General features: G+C 41.6%; 1 protein-coding gene across 8 annotated transcripts in view; it reads left to right on the forward strand.

Moving 5' to 3' along the window:
- The window catches only part of LOC113014322 (receptor-type tyrosine-protein phosphatase U-like), a 253,584-nt gene that overhangs the window by 168,483 nt on the left and 66,132 nt on the right, over positions 1-18,969 (forward strand). For all 8 annotated transcript variants that reach the window (XM_026155754.1, XM_026155756.1, XM_026155755.1 and 5 more), the window contains exons 8-10: positions 2,218-2,538; positions 7,213-7,322; positions 16,298-16,499. In XM_026155754.1, the coding sequence (XP_026011539.1) occupies positions 2,218-2,538; positions 7,213-7,322; positions 16,298-16,499 (633 nt within the window). The remainder of the gene's footprint in view (positions 1-2,217; positions 2,539-7,212; positions 7,323-16,297; positions 16,500-18,969) is intronic.

The raw sequence follows: 18,969 nt of genomic DNA on the forward strand, positions 1-18,969 counted from the left end.
CTCTTTCCAAAATAAAAGCTATACTATCCGCTTCTTCTGGGCTATATTCTCAGCAGCATAAGGAGAATCATGTGCTAACAGCTGTCTAAATGACTCGGCTAAAGTTAGTAGCATGCTTGTTGTTTTTGTCTTTGTACTAGGATGATGTCGGCATAAATGTGCAGTCATATTCGTTGTGTTCCCACTAGTGCTTTCAGGTTAATCTCGTTGAAATGACCTTAACACCACAACACGGCAAATCTCCGTTAACGAGCTACCGCCGATCGCCCCGTGCATGGGGCTAGACGGCCAACACGTTAACGAGCTAACTGCGCTAACACACTAGTTCCCACCCATGTAATTGAGCATTGCACGGCACATCCAACATACTGTTTTACTTTAGTCCATGACTCGCTTACCTTCAGGGTCATACGTCACATGAAAACCAAAATAATTCCAAACGCCAGATCTGAATGAGGGTGGGGGAGGTCCATGTTGCAAGGAGAGCTTAACTTCTGTCTTGCTAGCTTGCCCTGCGCTCTTCCTTCTGACTATGCTGTCTGTGTTGAGTGCTCAGTGGATCTGCGCTCGACAGTGCAGCCTAGGCGGAGTAGTCGAACGCAGATTCACTGAGCGCTCAACACAGACAGCATCGTCGGAAGGAAAGTTGATAAAATAAATTACAAATGTTGTATTGTTCGATACATATGCGTACCGAACCGAAAGTACTGTATCGAACGGTTCAATATCGATGCGAATATCGTTGCACCCCTAATATATATATATATATATATATATATATATATATATATATATATATATATATATATATATATATATATATATACATTGGGAAGATGGCCCCAACTGACCGAGTGCTCAGTGAATACCTCAGGCAGCAGAAACCCAAGAAAGAGGAGGGAGACGAGGAACCATTATGGAAGACAGGCCCCTGCACGGTATGTACCACCGGCAGATAGAGGAGGTGGCTGATATCCAGAAATCCTACCAGTGGCTGGACAAAGCTGGACTGAAAGACAGCACAGAGGCACTAATCATGGCAGCACAAGAACAAGCATTAAGCACAAGATCCATTGAGGCTGGGGTCTATCACACCAGGCAAGACCCCAGGTGCAGGCTGTGTAAAGATGCCCCAGAGACAATCCAGCACATAACAGCAGGGTGCAAGATGCTAGCAGGTAAGGCATACATGCAACGCCATAACCAAGTGGCCGGCATAGTGTACAGGAACATCTGTGCCGAGTATAACCTGGAAGTCCCGAGGTCAAAATGGGAGATGCCCCCAAGGGTGGTGGAGAATGACCGAGCTAAGATCCTGTGGGACTTCCAGATACAGATGGACAAAATGGTGGTGGCTAACCAACTGGACATAGTGGTGGTAGACAAACAGAAGAAGACGGCCGTAGTGATCGATGTAGCGGTTCCGAATGACAGCAACATCAGGAAGAAGGAACACGAGAAGCTGGAGAAATACCAAGGACTCAGAGAAGAGCTCGAGAGGATGTGGAGGGTGAAGGTGACGGTGGTCCCCGTGGTAATCGGAGCACTAGGTGCGGTGACTCCCAAGCTAGGCGAGTGGCTCCAGCAGATCCCGGGAATAACATCGGAGATCTCTGTCCAGAAGAGCGCAGTCCTGGGAACAGCTAAGATACTGCGCAGGACCCTCAAGCTCCCAGGCCTCTGGTAGAGGACCCGAGCTTGAAGGATAAACCGCCCGCAGGGGCGTGCTGGGTGTTTTTTGTTTTTATATATGTATATATATATATATATATATAACCACAGCATGCCATGGTTCGAGGAACCACGTGGAAAATATATAGTGGGCTATAACTCTTATGTTAAAGGAGTGCATTGTAAGTAAACTGGGAGGAACAGGTGGAGCTAATGATCACAACTGAAAGCAACAGGGCTGGGGCAGGCAATTATAAAAGAGGAACAAGGGTGGGAAGTAAAGTTACGAAGCATGAGCAGGGAAAGCTAAATACAAAACTAACAATAAAGACAGAAAAGAAGGTGATTTACACACAATGAAACACGTTTATCAAGGGGAAGCTATGAGCATAGCACACTGGTCAGTTAGAGTAGAAATGTGAAATATAAGATCTAGTCCAGCTGGTTCTATCACTTAAAAAATGCTTCATTGTGCTTTTGGGTTTTAAACTGGTAAATGTGACCACAGTGTTGGCTTTTTAACTTCCTTCTCCTTACCACTTTCAGAGCCCATGCGTGCCTTGCGTGGTCTGACAGCCACAGAGATCCAGCCCCGGCAGCTGACCCTCCAGTGGGAGCCACTGGGATACAACCTCACCCGCTGTCACACCTACACCTTGTCGCTGTGCTACCGCTACTCAATGCCAACAGGGGGCAGTGGAGGAAACAACGCGACCGTCAGGGAATGCCTGTCTGTGGATCGCAACACTTCTCACTTTACCCTGAGAGACCTGCCACCCTTTCGTGCGGTACACGTTCGGCTAGCGCTCGCCAACCCAGAGGGCAAGAAGGAGAGCAGAGAGGTCACCTTTCAGACTGAAGAAGACAGTGAGTGGGCAGCTTCATTTTTGCCTTGTGAATGCTCGCACTCACATATGCAGGGCTTTGCTGAAATGGCTTGCATTTGTTAACTGCACCATCATTATGGGAGACAGTGATGCTTTTTTATGCATGCACTGAAGCTCTTTATTGTCATTGTTACTTAGCTCTGGCTTCAGAACCTCTTGAATGTGCAGTTGCTCCTTCATGCTCAGATAATTATTGTGCACTTCTTACACAAATGTATGCCTTTAGTCATTCAGTAACAACAAACAACAGAAACACACACACACACACATACTGACTCACAGAATAGGCTGGATCAGCATAAGTAAATGGAGGATCAGCCTTTTAAATGGAGACCAGTGGAACATTAATCAGCTTGAGCCATGGCCGGCAGAAAAAATGGTAAAATGATTTTGCTTATCTTTGTATTAATATTTTCCTGTGTACATCAGCAGATTAAGTATATTCTAATGCAAATTGCTGGTAGAAGTACAGAAGGTCAAACACGCATTGTTATGGAGTGAAAGCAAGATTTTCAGTGTAATAGAAAGCCACTCAGGGATAGCTTTGACCCTGTGGAGAGAGTAAGAGGGGATGATGAGCAACTGGCAGGATTTTCTTAATGCATCTTAAAAATGCATTTAAGCAGCCTGTAAAATGTACTATTGATTTGCATTACTTTATTATATCAGCACCTAAAAACACAAAGCGTTTGAGGAGATATGAAGCAAACAGACAGCGCTCCTAATTACCGACTCCTACACGTTGCTTCTTGAAGGCAGGAGGAAATGCATTTACATAAATGAAGAAAAAACGTACAGACAGGAGCATGGTGTTGTGATTTTGTTTGTGGGATTTGACTGGTTTCAAAGTGACAAGTTAAAACACGCGTGTCAGAAAAAACAAGCTATGATTGTTTTAGAGGGTTTTTTTCTTCATACTTTACTTGATATTTTGAATGCCAGCACCAATGGAAAGTTTTGCTTTTGAGCCACTGAATGGCAGACTGACAGTGTGACAGTCCCCAATCCCCTTGTCATCCCCCGAGCTGCCATCACCCTCCACAACTACAGTAATTGAGCCACAGCTGGTGACAGTTCCTCCTGCCTGTTTCCTGTTGGGCTCGACAATCAAACGCTGGCGTAGCGCTTTTCTCGCACTGCGTCTCTGCCGCTCGGAGGAAGGAGATTTTCCTGTCAGAGATACAGCAGGAATTTCATGTGTGGTGCTTCGCCTTCCTCGGCTTCAGCTTTTTCTCTCAGGGAAACAGACAGCTCGAAGAAGTTTGATATTGCTGCAGAATTGCTTTCGGTAATTCAGTCATAGCTGATGCACAAACAGAAGAAGCCATTTCTGAGAACCTTTTATCAAATTGCATTAAATCGCATTTACCTCTGAAGCACTTTTTCGGATCAACACAAATACAGATAAGCAAGTGATAACAGGATAAAAAGGCCTAAGATTAAATGATAAAATAAAATAACTACCTAATGCTCAAATGTCAAGACCATGAAGGGCAAAGAAAGACCAATGAAAGAATGTACATCTCTCTTTTTTTCTCTGAAGTGCCAGAAGAGGCTGAACATGTTATTGTGAGAGGACTTTAGAGGCACAGCTGCTAAAGCACAGTATTCTTTACCCCCTAACCTCAATCGTGAAACAGTTAAAGCAGTTATTCTGAGGATCTAAGAGTCCCAGTGGTGCAGTAGGAGCATAGAAGCTCTGATATGTTCCCAGGTGCCAACCCAGGCATGGCTTTATAGACAAATAACAAAGACATTCAAATCCATCCTGTATTTGTCGGGAAGCCATTGCATGGAAGTTTGCACAGGTATAACAATTTTTCTCTTTCTGTACTAGTTAGGAGTAGTGCCGCATCATTTTAAATACAAAATAATCTGTAGTTCATGTTAAAATCCTGAGAAGTTCCACACCCGTGAAGTCTAAGTCATCACTGGTGATGATCCCAACGCTAACCTCTAACCCCATGCACCCTTGTACCTTCCTGATTTTGCTAGAGCTCATTTAAAGTACATTTCAACATCTGAACTTGAGTCGCTTTCAGCAAGACATTCACACTGATGTCAACCAGAATGGGTCTTTTGGCTTAAAGCGTGGAAGCACCCTCAACTTCACCCCGCAATAACGAAGTAGCGCCTGGAGATTTGACACTGTGTAGAACAACGCATGGGACAGAAACCTCGTACCTCCTAAAGCAACAATAAAATGATTTTACTTTATAAAGGTGTGGGTGTCACCTGGGGCCAGACAACAGATTGGCTTAGCACCATAATCAGCTTCTCTCTCTGCCTACGTTATTATTATTTTTAACATAAACTCAGTCATTACTCTGACAGTTTTGCAGGAGTACACAATTAAATCGGTAGAGTGCTTGTGCTGTGATACTAGCCATAACTTTGGACAATGAGCAATTGTTTTGGTCTCTCAGGGGCACACTGAGAGGTCTAAACAATAAATGACTATTTTGAGCCTTCAATATAAAATGGATTAGATAATTGTTTATTTTGTGATAGCTGCTGTCTTTGCTTGTGCATTTTTGGAGGGGAAAATGTATTTTCATCATAACTGATAGAAACAGAACTTATACTTTATTGTTATTGAAAGTAATGTGAGATTTTTCACAAAAAAATAACTGAAGTTTTGAGTTCTGTAAAATGATAGTAGTGGTGTTTCAGTTGTTGTCAAGTGGGTCTTTCATATGTCATTACCAAAAACACAAGATTTTTAAACAATAGTAAAAATGTACTTAGCTTATATTTATACTTATTAAAAGACTTAATAGGTTCTTTACTGTTAATCTATCACATCACTCCAGGGTGAGGCGTGTAGTACTGTGCTCAGTCACTGGGTAACAACAATGGCACTCATGCCAGCCTTACGAGAGGAAAGCGCTTCTCTCTGCAGAGAACACTGCTGACCATCTGCACTTCACTAAACCTCTGATGGAGAATCCAGTTGGAGTAATGTTTTTGTTTTTTTGTTCTTTAATGAGACCAAACACACGTTTTTGGATGAAGCATTAGAACTTGATGCCATCTGTGAAACATGACAGTGATAGTTTCATACTTTGGTCAAGTTTTACTGCATTTGAAATACGATGGCCTGCTGCCATAGATGGACCAATGAATTTAAAATTATACGAGCAAATCATCAAGCCTTCTGACAGCTGACTGAATCTGAAGAGCAAATAAGGCATGCACCAAGAAAATAACCCTGAGCGTAAAAGTCATCCTACCAAATAACTTTAAAAAGAAACAAGAAGCACTCTGAGAAAGCAGACCCCCGCCAAGACAGATCACTCTGGGCAGCATTTACTTTAAAGGGAACAGCATTTTGTGCACATTCATTCTGTTGTTTTTTCTTCTTTAAATGTACTTTAAAAAGTTTTAGTGCAGTAAAAATAAAGCATTTTGGGGTCAATTAGAAAGAAACGTAGATGTGAAATTTAAACGTCAGCTTAGAGGTCAAATCTGACATGATCTTTGGATTCAAACTATGATGTGATCTTTTCAATCCCCATATAACAGCATCATTTCCTAAATGTTGCCAATACAAACAAGGGCATACAGTGGCTTGCAAAAGTATTCGGCCCCCTTGAACTTTCCCACATTTTGTCACATTACAGCCACAAACATGAATCAATTTTATTGGAATTGACAGACCAATACAAAGTGGTGCACACGTGAGAAGTGGAACGAAAATCATACATGATTCCAAATATTTTTTTACAAATGAATAACTGCAAAGTGGGGTGTGTGTAATTATTCAGCCCCCTGAGTCAATACTTTGTAGAACCACCTTTTGCTGCAATTACAGCAGCCAGTCTTTTAGGGTCTGTCTCTACCAGCTTTGCACATCTAGAGCCTGAAATCTTTGCCCATTCTTCTTTGCAAAACAGCTCCAGCTCAGTCAGATTAGATGGACAGCGTTTGTGAACAGCAGTTTTCAGATCTGCCACTGTAGCTTTAGCATTTAGCAAATGCTAACCTCACAGAGGAAGTAGGTGCAGAGAGGTTCTTTTTTAAAGCTCTCTCATCACCTATTTCAACATCACTGACTGCAGAACCAGAAAGCACAGTGCTGAATATTTTTTTTCACTTCTAGATGTGACTTTACTCTTTCAGCAAGCACCCTTTTAGTGGCTGTCAATGCCAAAGGGTTTCTTTGGACATTCATTTATTCTCAGAACCTAAACTGGCCAGCTCAACACCTGCCTAAAAAATATCTATATAGCACAAAAAATAAATAAAAAAGATACATATAGATGTAGATGCATCTCATTAAACCACAACATGCAGAGGGGTACTCAGGCAGTTGGATTACTTTACTGTTTCTCTGTCGGTACGGTGCTAAAGAAGAAAAATCTGCTGTCATCCTCTGAGACACGGTGCTCTGTTATCAGACAGTATTAGCCAGAATCTCAATTCATCCTGAGGGCTGGGAGCAAGCTGCTTCAGAGTTTTCTTTTCATCACCCCCTTCTGCTCTGTCTCTGTGTTCCCTTCTCTGTCCTCCTCCTCCATCCCTCCTTGGCCCTGTGCCTTTTCACTCTGTCAAAGGTGTTTTTAGCCCCCGGCATGCCTGCCCAGGAGTCTATTAACTCGAGACCCGAGTGGACTGTTTGTTTCAAAGAAGGTTGTTTTCTCTCCTGCCGTAGTTCCTGGCGGCATCGCTCCAGAGTCCCTGACCTTCACCCCGCTCGACGACATGATATTCCTCAAGTGGGAGGAACCCATAGAGCCAAACGGTCTCATCACACAGTATGAGGTAAGCTAACCTCATTACTAACGCAAAAAAGTCCACAACAATGACAACAACTGAATTCACATAACACACACTTATCCTCACTGGGGGTCGGATGTTATTTTTGCCTTGTATATATCTAGTTTTATTCGTCCTCCTTCAGCAAAATGACTCAGATCAATGAGAAGTCTCTTCTGTGGGCTTTAAAGACTCCACTGCTCCCCCTCTTTGATTTCCTCCAGGCCTGTTTTTGTGTGTCTTGCCTAAACCCCGATAGCACACACGAGGCTGAGTTTCTGGAGTAGGTAGGACTCACTTTTCACAGTTCATAGGATTTACTGTACGTGTTCATATGGTAATGAAGCTGCGGCCCAGACTTCAGGCTGTAATTACATGGGGGACAACCATTCTAATTACTTATTTGCCTAAGAGATGCCTCCACAAGGGGGCAACTTTAAATGTTTCTAATTAATTATTGATGGCCCCATATCAACTACAGACCTTTGTAGCACAGGCTTCGGAGCTTTTTTTGTGTAAGTACATGTGAAGACCCACTGTGGCTTAACACATGGTCACCGGTCAGGGAGAGAAAACGAGTTTCTTTTCACAAGCAGAGGCCTGAAAAGTGAGGAGCCAGGCAGAGAATCGAGTGCTGCGGTAACCTTGGTGTGCATACAGATGATTCGCCTTCGCCCCAAACCTCCAAACTGCTAGTGCAGTGAATTTAAACTTCTGGATTTATGAGGCTGAAACCAAAATGTGAAAACAATATATTTGTTTGCTGTTACACAGTTGCTTAGAAATTGCTTATTTTGTGATAAGAAAGCTCCAAATGAGAACAATAAATGCCTGCCTTTACTGTTGCTTCTTGCTGCCATTAACATTCTGAATTTCACATTGTATTCGGTGATTCCACAGAAGTCTCGCCCTCTAAAAATCAATAAAAACCTCTGCGGTTTACTCAGAAATAACTGCTAGCAATATTTGTTTTTGTATTTTTTGTCAAAGGAACGTTGAATATCCAGAACAGTAAAATGAATTTTTCTGAAGATTTGACCACAGGAATGTTTTTCAGTCCTTGTGAATTTTCCCCAAACAGCCAGTGCACCATCTGTGCAGACTTTAGCCATTCAAACGAAGCACATCTGTTATTTCCACCCAGTCACTCTTATTATTTCTCTTATCTCTGTATCTTTGAAGCACTATCGTAAAGCAACAGAATAAGCAGAAATTCCTCCAGAAATGTCCATTTATACCATCCGGTGATGTAAAAGTCATCGGTTATATTCAGTGACTTTGTATGGAACTGCCTCAAGCCTGTAATTTGCTTTTTGCATCCATGCAAATTGAACTTCTTTTTTCTTTCATCAATAAAAGTATTTTTTTGTTTTGTTTTTATTTTTAACTTTGCCTTCTCTCATTCTTGCTTTATGCACACAGAGACTAGTATGTTAACTGTTTTTGAGCTTACTTGAGAGGGATTTGGTTCAATTCAGTTTCATTTATACAGCGCCAAATCACAACAACAGTCACCTCAAGGCGCTTTATATTGTAAGGTAGACCCTACAACAACATCCAACAATCATATGACCCCCTATCAGTAAGCACTTTGGCAACAGTGGGAAGGGAAAACTCCCTTTTAACAGGAAGAAACCTCTGGCAGAACCAGGCTCAGGGAGGGGCGGGGCCATCTGCCGCGACCGGTTATGGAGAGAGAAGGAAGACGGGATGAAAGGCATGCTGTGGAAGAGAGCCAGCGATTAATAACCAGTATAATTCAATGTAGAGAGGTCTAAAGTAGTTGATTTACCGTAATTGTCGGGCTATAAGCCGCTACTATTTGCACAATCTTTGAACCCTGCGGCTTTTAGTCAGGTGCGGCTTTTCTATGGATTGTCCATGATTTTCGTCATATCGTAAGACGATTTGTTTTGTTTGTTCCGCTGTTGTACGGCACTACGTTGCCTGGCGGAAGGGCATGTGATCAGACACACAGTATCGGGGTTCAAGAGTGGTATGTTGGTCACATGTCCATCCGCCAGGCAACATAGTGCCGTACAAGTAGCGCGAAAAACAAACTTCAAAGTAGCGCTACACATTCAGCGGGAGTCGTGGATGATGTGCGGCGATAAACTTGCGAAAAGCAAGTTGTGCTCAACTCCACCGGTGGATTCTGACAGCGTGGAAAAGTGTGAAAACATCCACGATCACCAACGGATTTCGAAGGGCTGGACTGCTGCATGATGGAGAGGAGGACACCGCCACGGCCCTTCTGAGGGTGTTCGACTCCGACACTGACAACGAGGATTTCTTTGGTTTTGTAAGTGACAACGAAGGAAAGAAGCTGAGAGTGGATGACGAAGCCACCCTGAGCCTGTTCGTTTCCGACACTGGAGAAGAGGACTTTGGTGGTTTTAGTGCGCAGGAAGAAGAGAAAGATGGTGAATGACTGACTTTTCTTCTTGTTGAAGCCGTGTCACTGCACCTGAGCCTAAAAGGTAGTCCGAATCTATTTTTCTGCTGTGCTGTAGGTTATTGTTATGTACTACATTTGTTACTCATTTATGAAGCAAAGTACATGTTTCGTACTTGTAATTACCGCTACTTGTACATATACCTAAAAAGTTGTGCAAATATGTATCCATAACTTGTTTTTCAAAATATTAATAAAAGGGGTGTGTCTCCAAACAGCAATCTCTTTCCTGACAATTCCCTTTGTGCATATTCTCTTACATATGATAAGTCTACATTGAAATACCTGCGGCTTTTAGTCAGGTGCGGCTAATGTATGTACAAAACAGGATTTTCCCCTGATTTTAGCTTGTGCGGCTAATATTCAGGTGCGCTTTGTAGTCCGGGAAATACGGTATTTCTCCCAAAAGAAATTGTATATCTTTTTTCTAGCTCCGACTGCTTATATATCCACAAAGTCTTGGTTGCATTAAAATTCCTATAAACACGTAAGCATGGCTTTAGCAAAAACATGTAATTCAGAAAAACACATTTAGTTCAATAAGATGTTTCCTATTATCAGGGCACTGTTGCTAATTTTCTGATTTTAACCGCAATTCAGAACCACAGATACAGTCCGTACAGACAGCATGAAAAGAGACTATAATACTCATTGAAGTTTTTTTAAAAAAACGGCTCGCGATAAGGAGCTGGCTCGCGCCGTTCACGCAGTGTTGCCAACTTAGCGACTTTGTCGCTATATTTAGCGAGTTTTCAGACCCCCTTAGCGACCTTTTTTTTTCTAAAAAACGACTAGCGACAAATCCGGCGACTTTTTCTGGTGTTATGGGAGACTTATTTATGACGACTTTTTGACGTGAAAGCAGGTATCGCTTTTACTCTCAACAAGCAGCGGGTGCTGCCGTGGGTACCTCGCCCGTTCCAAAGCGCTCACGGGTGGAGGATAGTCCTCCCCCAGCTGCTATCAGGGCAGCAGATGTTCACACCTATGCGTCACAACTGCAAATGAATCGCGCATGAGCAAAGCCGCTGCTCCCGCACTGACTGTAACGCAGTCAGTTCTTCTTTTACTGTTATGCTGTTTTGTGGATCACAAAACTACTTATAAACACACACTCTCACACACAAAGTAACTCCACCAGAGTGCCTATTTCGGGTCACTTTTGCTGGTCCAAGCCTGGATAAAGGAGCAGGGTTGGAATTGTGACATTAAAAAAAACAATAACTGCTAAAATAAATTTTATTTGTAGTTCTAAATAAACTCTAACTGCATTTAGGACGTTTTTTACTCACTTTATGTCTCTTCCACAATGTTATTTCTCTCTCCAACAACGTAGGTTACAATTATATTAGCATGACCAATTATGCAAATTAGGCAATGACATCATTTAGCGACTTCTAGCGACTTTTAGGACAGCCAATAGCGATTTTCCTTACTGAGGAGTTTCCAACACTGCGTTAACGTCAAAGATCTGGCTCTAAGAGCCATTTCGTTCGTGACCGACACATCACTAGAGCTTTGGGTTGCACTGCCAACTGCCCCGAGGTGTTAACATTTCAGTGTCAAGATACTGTCAGGTAGAAGGAAGAGGCTCTTTTACAGCCAACCTGAGTTCCTCAGTTTTATGTCTCTTGATTTACAGACTTACACACATTCATCAAACAGCAACAAGGAAACAACCTCATACTGCTTTTAATTCATACTTGTCATCTTTAGTATGTGTTATTTTTCTCTGGTTTTTACCCTAATCCTGAATGCTGTGTAAAATCAGCCTGCGAGTGCTATAGAACGTAGATATGACACTAAGTCTACCTGATTATCTGTGGCTAACTTTAGCACAAGATTTATTAGACCTGCACCGTGAGTCGACATCTTTTTGCTGTAGCCTTAAGATTAATTGAGAGGCATTTCTGTGAGAAGGATTTCAAATAAAATGCCATCTAAATTTAATCTTTTACCCGTGTGAGTAACAAGCTAAGGATTCTGTAAAGAATATCAGACAAGCTGTATGAGCTTATACGGTCTGATCTGGTCTGACCTAGGAATGTTATCACTGCCACACCGCTTTTCCCTTATATGAACACTTGCTTAACAGCAGCTAAAAATCCAACTGTTATGTAAAAATGTTATGTAAATGTCATAACTGCAAAGCTGTTATGTGTCACATTCATTTTTAATTTTGCATCCAACAGTATGTGGGTCTATAAATCTTTCCTGTGTTCCAGACATTAGATATTCATGCTCCCTAGAGGCTTAAAACTAACTTTAACTAGCTAACTTATAACGCTTCTTATTTCTCGAGTGTTTCTCTGGCACATCAGAGTTTTCAAATATCATGGGAATTACAGTACTTAGTAGTTAATTCTTCTGCCGCTCCACATTTCTTTGCATGTTGCTAGGAAAATGGGCAATAGAGCAGTTTATTGAAACATGTGCAAACATACATGCAGACCTTCCCAAAGTGTGGGGCCGCTCCCCCATTGCAGGGGGGCGCGGTATGAAAAGGGGAAAAAAAGCAAAAAAACAAGCTTAGACACTGCCAGCATAATGGACAGGTTTTTTTTACAGGGATCCCACACAAACGCAAAGCAGGAGATGAAGCATCGCTGAATATGTTTCCAAACCAACTTCATTCTAAGCCAAAGACTAGAAAATATGGTGAAGCATATCTTCCCTTTGGCTTCACCTGCACAAGTGCCGAGGTAGGTCTCCCCTACAGAATTGGACTTCCCTGCGTCGGGAGCAGCGCTGGGCTCTCCAAATCACAGACAAACAGTATCCCACATTCTTTTTAGTTCACAAACACTTCTTGTAATGACTAACTACTCCTGACATTTTGGAGATGTTAGCTCTTTATACAGTAAAGTTACAGTGGGATACAAATAACATCAGGCTGATCCTGCCACGATTTGTTCCCCCGGTTCAAATCCCGGACAAACAGTATCCCACAGCTGTTTATGTTTTTAAACCAATTTCCACAGAGAGGCATTTTTTGAAAAATGTATTGATAGCAATGTTGAATATTATTACACAGGAAAAAAAAAAACACGTAAAATAATCACACCGTGACGCCTCTGCCTTTCTAAATAGAGGGACAGTAAGTGTGTGTGTATATAAGCGTGTAAAACCTGAAGATAGAGACAAAATACTGCTAATCTGAATATCTGCCATTCTACAATTCATCTCACATAAACAATAACGTGGCGCACAGCGTGACATAAAAATAGGCACATACCTTTGATGTTGCGTGACGAACTCTGTATTCCTCGCCCACACATAAACACAAAAAAGGAGTTTTAAAAAATCTCCGTTTTCGGTGATTGCAAATGCCGTTTACATGTGGATGAAACAGCTGCGTTTTCAAAAATACCCCTGTAGGTGTGCAGGTAGTGTAAAAAAGTTAGTAGTTTATTTTCTTACTACCTGTAATTTATTGCAGATTACTTGTATTTACTTACTTGTTTACTAAATGTTTGAGGTGTGAAATAAACGGCAATGGAGCAAAATATGGGTGTGTGGTTGGAAGATGTGTTAGTGCGCGAACATTTTTCTTGTAAAACAAAGGGGGGCCCAGCAAAAAAAGGTTTTTGAGCTTGAAAATCTGTGTTTTGTATAATCACGCACAGCCTGACAGCGAACAGATACATGCATCAGGTCCTGTGTTGGGTCTTTGCTGTTTTGTTCCTTCTTCTTAAGGTCATGGCTTTCACGTTTGCCTGCTGTAGGTGCAGCCCCTTCTTCTTTTGTCCTCCACTTGTTCTGTTTCCTCAGTTTTTTTAAGGGCACACTGGAGTTTGGCTAACAGCTCTTTGGGAATCATCTTATTGGGACAAAAATACTATTGTATGCCTGTCACACTGTGTTATCTTTGGCATTTTTCATAGATGTCTCTAAAGAAATTGGAACAAATTATGTGTTTTTGTGGGAAAGGATTTGTAACAAAATGTGTCAAAATGTAAAAGTGGTTCTTTTCTAAGTTGTCTGTATTGACTGTACTAGTTCATCCTTTGAATTAGGTGCATTTTTAATGCTTGAATGATTCCTAGGTCGATATTAAGAGGCTGAACAATTTTTTTTTTAAAAGAACATTCCTCTGAAGTCTTTCCTCTGAGAAAGACTTTCTAAAGGCCTGGAAAAAAGTTTCTCAAGACCACTTGAAAAAAATGAAAAAGTCTCATCTCCAAAAGTTGATTCTGTTCATCTGGATGTAGCATTTTGTGGGAGAAACGCTACATCACTCATCCAAGTGACTTCTTCAGTCTCTGCTGACTGCAGGTTCTCCAATATTCTAAACAGTAGATTTGCATAATGACCGAAACCAACCCACTGAAGGCTGGTTTTGTCACTACTCAGGGATGAAAATGCTTATGAGCCCCTGAAAGGAGACCCAGGAGGTGGTTACAGGAAGAGGGTGATAGATTGTCTGGTCTGAAGCAGTTAGACCAAGACAAGGCTATTGACCGGACCTCATACCACAGGCTGTACTCAGGGGAGTCTACACAAAGTCTGTATGGTTTACTGAAGATACATAAACAGGGTGCACCTTTAAGACCGATTGTCTGCATGATCAATTCCGTCACCTATAACATCTCCGAGTTTTTGGCTTCAATCCTCTACCAGGTAGGCAGCTCTGAACACCACGTCCAGAACACTTTGGATTTTGTTGAGAAGGTGAGAGACGTCATTATGGAAGCAGATGAAACCATGGTCTCATATGACGTTACATCTCTCTTCACTTGCATCCCAAGCGTTGGAGGTAGTGCGTAAGAGATTACAGGATGACACCAACCTCAACAACAGGACCACTTTCAGCATCGACCAAGTGTGTTTGCTTTTGGAGCTGTGTCTTCATTCCACCTACTTCTCATACAAGGGTCAGTTCTACAGGCAGAAACATGGGTGTGCCATGGGCTCCCCAGTTTCACCCATCGTGGCCAATTTGTACATGGAAGAAGTAGAAAAGAGGGCTTTGCTATCCTACCCTGGAACACCACCAAGCCATTGGTTCAGATATGTGGATGTCACCTGGGTGAAAATCAGGTCTCAGGACGTTCCACATTTTACGGATCACATTAACTCGGTGGACCAACACATCACGTTCACCAGGGAGGATATGAAAAATGGCAAGTTGGCCTTCTTAGACTGTGCGATTTCCATCAGTAATGGGGGAGTGGTTATCCCAGCTGGACGTTTGTCAAAGCTGGGATGGCGCCAAAAGAAAGCTCCAGCCAATCCAGCAGAGAAGGACAACTGCTGCCTAAGCGAAAACCTGTAGTGATCCCGTATGTGTCAGGAGTATCGGAGCAGTTGAGACGCATTTTTTCTAAACACCGGGTCTCTGCGGCTTTTAAACCCCAAAACACGCTGCGCCAAAAATTGGTCCACCCCAAGGATCGGGTCCCCGACACAAACAGAGTAACATAGTGTACGCTGTTAAGTGCCAGGAGGATTGCCAGGATTCATACATCGGGGAAACCAAACAACCTCTGGCAAAGCGGATGGCACAACACAAAAGAGCTACCTCGTCAGGCCAGGACTCTGCAGTCTATTTACACCTACAGGCCAGTGGACACTCTTTCAAGGATGAGGATGTACACATCCTGGACAGGGAGGAACGCTGGTTTGAGCACGGAGTCAAGGAGGCCATTTACGTGAAAAGGGAAAGACCATCTCTGAATCGAGGAGGGGCCTAAGGGTACATCTTTCACCATCTTACAATGCTGTGATTGCAGCCATTCCCCAACTCTCTGTGAATGGTACTCGTGGCCATTGATCAGTGGTCTTTGATCAGTGGTTGTTGATCAGTGGTCATGAGAATTTGCATAATTAAGATTAATGAACTGACCTCCCAGCCCATTGTTCCTTCAGTGGGCTGGTTTCAGTCATTATGCAAATGTACAGTTTATAAGATTGGGGAAACCTGCAGTCAGCTGAGACTGAAGAAGTCACTTGGATGAGTGACGAAACGTTTCTCCCACAAAACGCTACGTCCAGATGAACAGAATCAACTTTTGGAGATTTACTTACCTGGATGATTGAGAATGAATCAAGACGAAAAAGTCTCATATAACAAAATGAGGGGTGTCTCAAGACTTTTCCATATTAGTGTATCTAAGAAGTTTCATAGTTTGCGATTCACTGATGGAAACCACAAAATGACAAGCTTAGTGGGTTTTGTGATCAACTAAGCTTTATTTGTCATCACTTCTATTTTTAGGTGAAATTACTTGATAGTGGATCGATCACACCATTTTCCCCCAGGCTTACATGCTCCGTCTTAATTGCTATGAGTTGTCATAGTGGTATATTAATATGCTTACATTATTATCCCTTCTCTTAATTGCTTATCCAGTTCAGGGTCACAAGGGGGATAAAGCATGAAAAGAACATCAAATCCTGTTAAAAAGATCAAAAAGAGCCTGAACCTTTCTGGTAGAAAAGCAAGAACAGACTTGCACAGGTCTGGATTAGATTAGATAAGGTTTGGACCATTTTAATACAGTATCTTCATTTACTCTATTTTCAGATCAGTTACCAGAGTATTGAGTCATCAGATCCAGGTATTAATGTGCCAGGTCCTCGCCGTACAGTGTCCAAGCTGAGAAATGAGACCTACCACATGTTCTCCGGCCTCCATCCTGGAACCACCTACCTGGTGTCTGTCCGGGCCAGAACTGCCAAGGGCTTTGGCCAGACTGCACTCACTGAGATCACCACCAACATTTCTGGTGAGTCTTTGCACTGACTGCTGTATGTGTGTCTACATGTGCGTAAGAGATTTTCTCTTGACTGGTATTTAATGATAAATTCAGATTTTCAGTGGCTGTAACAGGACAAGTCTAAAGAAAAAAAAACATGTTTTTTTTAATGATAGGAGACTATGTCATGATATGTAATTCCCTCCCTTTGAAGAGCTTTGGTTGAATTGCACATTTAATTTTAAACTGTACAAATTATTTTCATTCTGTACACCTTTCAGATGCACACTGGCTTAGTTTGATAGAATAACAGCAGCGCAAATTATAGCCAAGTACAAATGTTCAGCTTGAATGGTTTGGGTGAAAACAGCTTTGTTCACATCACCGCGGCCTGCGTTTTCCATTCAAAGGACACGCAGCTGTTCAGAAATGAGAGAAGCGGTGTTTGTCAGGGAAGAGGTTACCGCTATGGATCTCAAGATTCTGTTCTGTCTGTGGGGATTGTGAAACACTCCCCCCCTGATTGGTGTCTGCAGGCCATTTTCACTAATGGTGTTTACTCTGATGAAACATCACTTGCTATTGTTGTGTCTCCCTCATACAGCAAGTGGGGGGTAAATGGAGTGTGTGGATGATTTAGATTCATTCAGGAATCCACACAAAAGCAGTTAAAGGAAATAAAGCTTCCTCAAAAGGTCTGCAGTTATTGCGTTTTCCTTCTTTCTGGAGATGTATCTGTATAAAATCTCCTGATGCAGGCTTTAATAATGTTTCAGGCTTCTTCTTGTTAAAATGATCTGATTATGTTAATCCGAACAGCAAAACAAAAAGACATTTTCTTCTGTCAAATTACATATTGAGCTCCTAAAAACAATTAACTGTGTGCCAAATCTAGAACTAAACAAGACTGTTTAGCTAATGATGTTGACTTTTTGTGTGACAGCAGTGTATTTCAAGGTCTAGGTAGCAAGTCAGATAATTAGGTAGTATTTCTGAAACAGCTTGAGGGCTGCAGCGGTCAGCGATGGGACCTCACGACAGATCATGGTCCAACAACAGGATGGTTAGAAATGTTCCAGAACAAACTGATCTATGCAGGATCTTTATCCAGAGATGGAACACTGCACCCCCGCAGGTCCTGGCAGCACACAAAGTCTGAACTGGACATATTGTTTAGGTTATTAGAAAGTGCTTTAACTTCTATTTTTTTGTCACCCTTATTTTTGCCACATTTTTCCACCTCTGCCAAGGAGAATATGTTTTTGGCAGTGTTTGCACGTGTGTCATTCAAAGTTTTTGAAAGAATTCTGATAAAACTTTGTAGGGGTGTAGAGTGGGGTCATGTTAACAATTCATTAAAATGTGGCTTGCATGCACCGAGGTCTTCAAGGTCAACTTAATGATTTATTGGTCAAAAACTGGCAAAAAACCTCATAACTTAACTAACTATGATTCTTACAAGTGTGGTGTGTATAGTCAAAATACAATACTGCATACAGATTTAAAATATGTCTCATTTACCTCTGACCTCTCCTTCAAGATCAAATAAGGTCAACATTTTATTAAATGTCTTTTATCTTTAAAACTGCTTAGAATTGTCAACATTTAGGAAATGATAACGGTATAGGAGGATTCTAAATATCACGTTACAGTTTGTCACATTTGACCTCTGATGTCAATTTAATATTTCACATCTGCCTTCCTTTCAAGTTGACCCCAAAATACGTTGTATCTAAAAGAAAGTATTGTCAAAACAAAGAGAACGATGTGCCTCGTTAGCTGCCAGTATGTAAAAGACAGCGAGCGGCCTTGGCACAGGTTTGCATTCTGAGTGTTTCTTCTTGAATTTGTTTCTGCACTTTTTGTTACATTTGTGTTTCATAACTTATTTCAAACAAACAAATGTAAGTTACAAAAGATTAATTTCCTTGACTGTGTCTTAACATTACACTGAAAACAGAGCAAAGCATAAGAGTTTGGATTGTTCAGCGAAGGAGTATAGCAACGAATTTTATGAAACAGTCTTTGCAAAAAGTGGAAATTGTGACATTCGCTGTTGTACTGAACTTTTCTGCATACTATAGTCCATTGCAGTCTTTTTCCAGTTTGTTGCACTTACATTATGTGCATTCTAAATCCTACCAAATCCTACCCAAACGTGTCCTGCTTGATAAACCACAAGGAAATTATAAATAATGGCGAGACGTGCCATTATATTTACTGCACCTCTCTTAGTTTGCATCCAAATATCAAATATAAATGTAACATTTCACTTTTACATGACTTTGTTGCAAGTTGACCCCAAAATATGTCATATCTTTAAAAAACAGTACTGTCAAGAGAACACGAATTAATCCATATACACTCAAAATTAAGTTAAAAAGCCTGCTTTTTGTACTTTTTACTGCACTACAAACTCCTTAAAGTATTTTCTTAAAAAGAACAAAGAAAATAAAATGAAACTATACAAAATACAACACTATTCCTTTAAAGTCACTAC

This window comes from Astatotilapia calliptera, chromosome 22 (genome assembly GCF_900246225.1).
Source record: "Astatotilapia calliptera chromosome 22, fAstCal1.2, whole genome shotgun sequence".
Classification (NCBI taxonomy): domain Eukaryota; kingdom Metazoa; phylum Chordata; class Actinopteri; order Cichliformes; family Cichlidae; genus Astatotilapia; species Astatotilapia calliptera.